The sequence below is a fragment of the Triticum aestivum genome, chromosome 4A (assembly GCF_018294505.1).
Source record: "Triticum aestivum cultivar Chinese Spring chromosome 4A, IWGSC CS RefSeq v2.1, whole genome shotgun sequence".
Lineage (NCBI taxonomy): Eukaryota > Viridiplantae > Streptophyta > Magnoliopsida > Poales > Poaceae > Triticum > Triticum aestivum.
The window spans coordinates 588,465,558-588,471,557 of record NC_057803.1 but is presented as its reverse complement, the minus strand read 5'-3'; the positions used below and the strand labels follow the sequence as shown (position 1 = coordinate 588,471,557).

General features: G+C 40.1%; 1 protein-coding gene across 1 annotated transcript; it reads left to right on the top strand.

Moving 5' to 3' along the window:
* The first annotated feature begins 619 nt into the window (after positions 1–619).
* On the top strand, positions 620–3,702 carry LOC123082404 (uncharacterized). Its single transcript, XM_044504741.1, has 7 exons — positions 620–744; positions 836–1,001; positions 1,583–1,843; positions 1,930–2,043; positions 2,131–2,571; positions 2,659–2,736; positions 2,817–3,702. Exons 2-7 carry the CDS (start codon positions 947–949, stop codon positions 3,059–3,061), a joined length of 1,194 nt encoding a protein of 397 aa, XP_044360676.1. The 5' UTR covers positions 620–744; positions 836–946; the 3' UTR covers positions 3,062–3,702.
* Positions 3,703–6,000: the final 2,298 nt, after the last annotated feature.

Genomic DNA, 6,000 nt, shown 5'->3' with positions numbered 1-6,000 from the left:
GACTCAACATCAGTAACTTTAGTACAAAACTGAGTCATTTATTTTAGTACAAAACTTTAGTACATAATTCTGATGTACTTGAGTCTTCCATATTTGTTTCTTTTTCTTTAGAAAACTTTGAGATTTCGCCCAAAACTACGTACTTCCTCCGTTCCAAATTACTCGTCGCAAAAATGAATGTATCTAGAACTAAAACAAGTAATTCGAAACGAAGAGAGTAGTTAAGAGAACCCGTAATGATTTGATTTCTCTTGCACTTCCGCCACATTTGGTTGAAATTTGCCGGAACAATAAGGAAACCATTTATGATTTTTCTCTACTACTATAATGCATCAGTTTTGAAATTGGATTTACACTCCACTCTTGTTTCCCGCCAAGTAACAAACTCACTTCTAGCCGTTGATTTCACCACATATCCCCTTATCAACCCTTCATCAGCCCTTAGCTTCACTGAATCGGACGGCTGCAATCAGTTGGATTCGTCACCACTCCCTTCCCGCGCTGTCTCCCGCGCGCTCGCGCATTCGGAAGCTACTCGCACCTTCCCGATAGCTCCACGGCTCACGACGTTTGGAATAATTTAATTGAAACAGAGCCCTGCGCGCGCGCTCTGCTGGAACGGAAAAGACTGCATACCTTCAAGCTTCATCCCGATTTCAAAAGGAAAAAACAAAAACCTTCATCCCGGGCTAGCCCAAGGCTATCATCCTGCCACAACTCCATCCCCGTTGTCTCCCATTGCCTGTATCTCCCCACTCACATCTTGCTAAAATTCCATTTCCATCTGCTTGCAGAGTACCTCAACTCTTTGACGACCTTGCTATTGAGATCGCAGGGCTTGGTTGTTCTGAAGTGTGCCACTCTTGCGCCCCGTCTCCGTTCATTCAGATTCGCGCGTCTTCGTCTCTTCGCTCTCTCCAGCCGCGCCGTACACCGGCAAGCCGCCATGTACAATACACATTCTTTGTGCGGACGGCCAACAGCACGGGAGGAAAGCACAGGTGAGTTGCTCCTTCTCTACATTCCCGTTTTTCTTTTTCTGTTGATGGTTATGAGTTTGGAGGATTCCTTTATGTCAGATTGCTTCCTGTCATTAGGATTAGCTGGTTATACCTTGTTGATTTTCTTGGCTATTTCTTTGCGTGCAAGGTGTTTGCGTTTTTGACTAAGCCAGTGTAAGTTGCAGATTCTGTACGTAGACTACAAAAGCTACTATGTTTTGAGATAAGTGTGTCACGAAAGATGATTTGATTATTTTTCTTGATTTTTTATGACTCTGCTATTTTATTTGGGCCATTTCGTTGTTCACATTTAAAATATTTATTTTGATAGAAATATGATTGACACTCATTACTGACGGACATCAACTGCGATAATGAATTCATATTTTCTGTTTACCCATGAAAAAATGATTGTTGGCTAAAGAACATTCTCTCTCTCTCTCTGTCTCTCTCTCTCTGTCTCTCTCTCTCTCTCTCTCTCTCTCTTTCCCCCCCTCTCTCTCTCTGCATGCCCTGAAATGTAAATTCCAGTTTAGTACCAATCTTTTCTTGTGTGTGTCTCATTAAGCTGATGATTGTAGATCAATATCGTCACCTAACTGAACAAACCGGTGCTGTACCAACGGATCCTTCTCAACGCAAACGTTACCGTGATCGGGTTAGGTATATGCAGATGACGCCACAACAGAGAGAAGCTTATTTGAAAAGGAATCATGAGTCCAAACGAATCAAGCGAGGTGACAGTGCAATTAGTAAGACTGTGCAACCCGTAAGAGGGGAGACCAATATGAGTACCAATGATAACACACACTTGCCAACTGAATCTTCTACGACGCCAGAAGGTACTTTGTTGTGTGATGATAAGTAAAATAAGCATCTTCATTATACATGATTAGGTGGTGACATTAGTCTGCAATTTGTGAGCCAGGGAAAGAAGTAGCCGTGACTATGTTACAAGAACAAGAAAGCCTTCCATTTTCAGGTTCTATGACACACAGTTCAGGGGTCCATCAAAGTAGGTGTCTGACAAAAAGGAAACGAGGTTGATAAAAATATATTAATTCAGTACTAATACATTTCTGTTTACTAATATTACAGACTAATTTGTTTGTTGTAATGTCAAAAACAGTGACAACAGTCGATAGTTATGATGTGTCTGCATCTGACCAAAGCGTCCTTGTTCAGCCAAACATGTGCCACCCAAAAAAGGGTACTCGGCTGAAGATCAGTCCATCTGGAATTTCTGTATCTCCTATTGCTTCGGAAGGCCAAGCTGTAATTGATGCGCAAAAAAATAACAGTGGATGTAAGCGGCGACACGGCACTAGCTGGTATTCCCAATTGGCACCTGAACAAAAAGAAGCATATTTACAAAGAGGCCGTGAGTATAAAAGAAGAAGAAAGTCTCAAGACGCAAGTTGCAGCCATGCACAAGATACATCTGATGGGGCAATCAGTAGTAATTTACAAAATACAGTTGGATATACTCATGTGCAACTACAAGGTCATACCAGCCGTCAACATGAAGATCTCATCTACCTGCCAAAGGATTCTTTTCCTGCCATTCAAGGTAATCTCAGTACCAACTAGCATTTATCTATTATATTGGTCCATATAAAACATTGTGTGACGTATATGATGATTTGACAATCAACAGATAACATTGGGGAAACAGGAGAAATGCTTGGATATAATGATGACTCTGATGAAGAAATTCGTATGTTTAGTGGGCATGGTAAGTATTACTGTACTTAATCGACAATATTACTTTTAAATATGATTTGTATTTCTAATCTAGCCTAATAAAAAATGCAGGTTTTGAATTTCAGTCGTATTTAGAAAATAATAATGCCCAAAGTTGCATTCAGGCAGATCCATATGATCATATATATCAAAATTTACCCACTGATTATCATCTTCTAGATCCAGTTCCTGACTGTAGGCATTGCAATGCAAAAAGGTTCCAGTATGAGAAACCAACGTTTTGTTGCATGGGTGGAAAAGTTAAAATAGTAACTCCACCAGTCCCTGATGAATTACGTCGACTGTACAGCAGCTAAGATCCAGATGCGAAGTATTTCCGGGATAACATACGTTACTTCAATTCTCACTTCTCCTTTACATCTCTTGGTGTTGTCTTGGATCAATGTTTTTGCAATAACAGATCTGGAGTTTACACATTCCGCGCACAAGGTCAAATTTATCATCGAATTGACCAATTAGTGCCAAAGGATGATGGGCCCAAGCATCTACAACTGTACTTTTATGACACTGATGCAGATTTACAGCAAAGATTTCGTCATTCACCTAACCTTGATAAAGATCTCATCAGAAAATTGTTGGGCATACTCTCATCTAATCCTTATGTCCATATCTTTAGAAGTCTCGGCTCCATTCCAAACCTTTGCGAGTATAGGATTGAGCTCAACACAAATATTGCTTTAGACCAGAGAGTATATAATGCTCCGACAGCATCACAGGTGGCAGCAATTTGGGTCGAGGGAAGCGATCCTCGAGGTCATTTTGATAGAAGTATCATGATTTATGGTGTATCAGACCGTCCACAATATATAAAAGCATATCATGGTTGCTATGATCCACTATCATATCCGTTGTTTTTCCCAAACGGAGAGGTCGGATGGAACTTGGATCTGCCCAGATTAAGTCAACATGCTAGGAAAATAATAGACAATCAAGCAAATGATTTTGATATAGAAGGTAAGTTTCCATCATACATTAATTGGTTACATGCTCAAAGTTTTAGTTTCTAGAACTATTTAATAATCATATATTATTTTGGATTCTGTAGGAATGCTAGAGAATAGTTCTGGTTCTTGCATCTCACCAAGAGAATATTATTGTTTCAAGCTGCAAATTAGACCTGGGAAGTTTAACATCTTACTCTTTGGAAGGCGATTGACTCAACAATATATAGTTGATATGTACATTAAGATTGAATCAATAAGATTGGCATTCTTGTCAAAGCCATCAACTCAGGTTCTCATCAGAGCAGATTTGTATCAAGGATTGGTCGATAGCATTGTTGCCGGTGAAACACGTGGGTGCATGACAGGTAGGCGCATTGTGCTTCCCCCATCATTTATCGGAGGACCAAGAGATATGCGTCGAAGATATCTGGATGCAATGGCTTTGGTCCAACGGTTTGGGAAACCAGACATATTCCTTACAATGACTTGCAACCCACATTGGGAAGAGATAACTAGAGAACTAGCAGAAGGTCAATCACCACAAGACAGGCCGGACTTGGTAGCACGAGTCTTCAAGGCAAAATTGGAGGATTTAAAGGATCTTTTGTTTAAGAAGAAATTCTTTGGTGAAGTTGCTGCACATGTGCACGTAATTGAATTTCAGAAAAGAGGTCTACCACATGCACATTTTTTAATAATTCTGAAATCAAACTACAAGATAACTAATCCGGACCAATATGATGAGATAATATCAGCTGAAATTCCTGATAATGATAAATATCCTATGCTGCATGATTTAGTTATTAAGCACATGATGCACGGCCCATGTGGAGTTCTCAACATAAATAATCCTTGCATGAAAAATGGAAGTTGTCGGTATCATTATCCTCGACATTTCGCAGAGACTACACAACAAGGAGAGGACTCTTATCCAATTTATAGGCGCAGGAATGACGGCCGTCGAGTGCGCATCAGGGGTGCAGTTTCGGATAATAGATGGGTTGTCCCATACAATCCCTATTTACTTATTCGATACAATTGCCATATAAATATTGAAGTTTGCTCTAGCGTCAAGGTTGTGAAATATTTATTCAAATACATCTACAAAGGTCATGATCGTGCCTCCATTGTCATCGAAGCCGCAGAAGATGATGCAGTTATTAATGAAATTCATGAGTATAGAGATGCAAGGTTTATTTCACCTCCGGAAGCAATCTAGAGGATTTACTCTTTCAACCTTAGTGAGATGTATCCATCAGTTATACAGCTACAAGTCCGTCTGCCAAATATGCACCTTGTTCACTATAAAGATTCAGAAAAATTAGAGGATGTGGTCTGCAAAGGATCGTCTTCGAGAACAATGCTAACTGAATACTTCAGAATGAACTCTATTGATAGTTATGCCAGGAATTTCTTATACAAGGAATTCCCAGAATTTTTTGTATGGAATAATAGTACCAAGAGCTGGAAACGTCGCAAACAGAGAATACAAGTAGGGAGACTTGTCGTTGCACACCCAGCTGAAGGAGAACGCTATTACTTGAGGATACTGCTAAATCATGTGAGAGGGGCTACATCTTTTGAGGATTTACGGACTGTCGATGGTTTTGTTTTTGCCACTTTTAGAGAGGCCGCAGAAAGAAGGGGTCTGATTGAGGCTGATTGTAGTATTTCTGATTGTCTGAGCGAGGCTGCGGCATTTGCAATGCCTTCTGCCTTTAGAAGGCTTTGTGCTACAATATTGGTTTTCTGTGAGGTAAAAAATGTCCATGAATTATGGGAAAAGCATTTTGAGGCCATGGCTGATGATTTTCAGCAGGGCAGCGCAACTGATAAAGAATCTATAGAGCAGATGGTACTTAGAGATATTAGTGATATCCTATATTCAATGGGGAAGGACATCAGTTGCTTTGATCTTCCAGAAATGCTAGATGGCACTGAGTTGGCTGGCTCTAATTGTAGAGAAGTAATAGAAGAGATGTCTATTAATATTGATCCAGAGCATCTGGACCTTTATGCAACACTAAATTGTGAGCAAAGACTTGCCTTTGATGAGATAATGCATCATGTCCTACAGAAGAAGAGTAAGGTATTCTTTATTGATGGTCCAGGAGGTACAGGAAAGACACATCTCTATAAAGCTTTACTCGCTAAAATGCGTTCCATGGGGCTAATAGCAATTGCAACTGCAACATCTGGAATTGCAGCGTTCATCATGCCGGGCGGTAGGACAGCACATTCGAGATTTAAAATACCAGTAAATATTCATGATGACAGTTTGTGCAGCTTCA

Coding starts and splice junctions, on each gene's coding strand:
- LOC123082404 (XM_044504741.1), top strand. CDS start 947: ATGTACAATACACATTCTTTGTGCGGACGGCCAACAGCACGGGAGGAA. Junction 2,044..2,130: donor TCTGACAAAAAGGAAACGAG/GTTGATAAAAAT, acceptor TGTCAAAAACAG/TGACAACAGTCGATAGTTAT. Junction 2,572..2,658: donor TTCTTTTCCTGCCATTCAAG/GTAATCTCAGTA, acceptor GACAATCAACAG/ATAACATTGGGGAAACAGGA.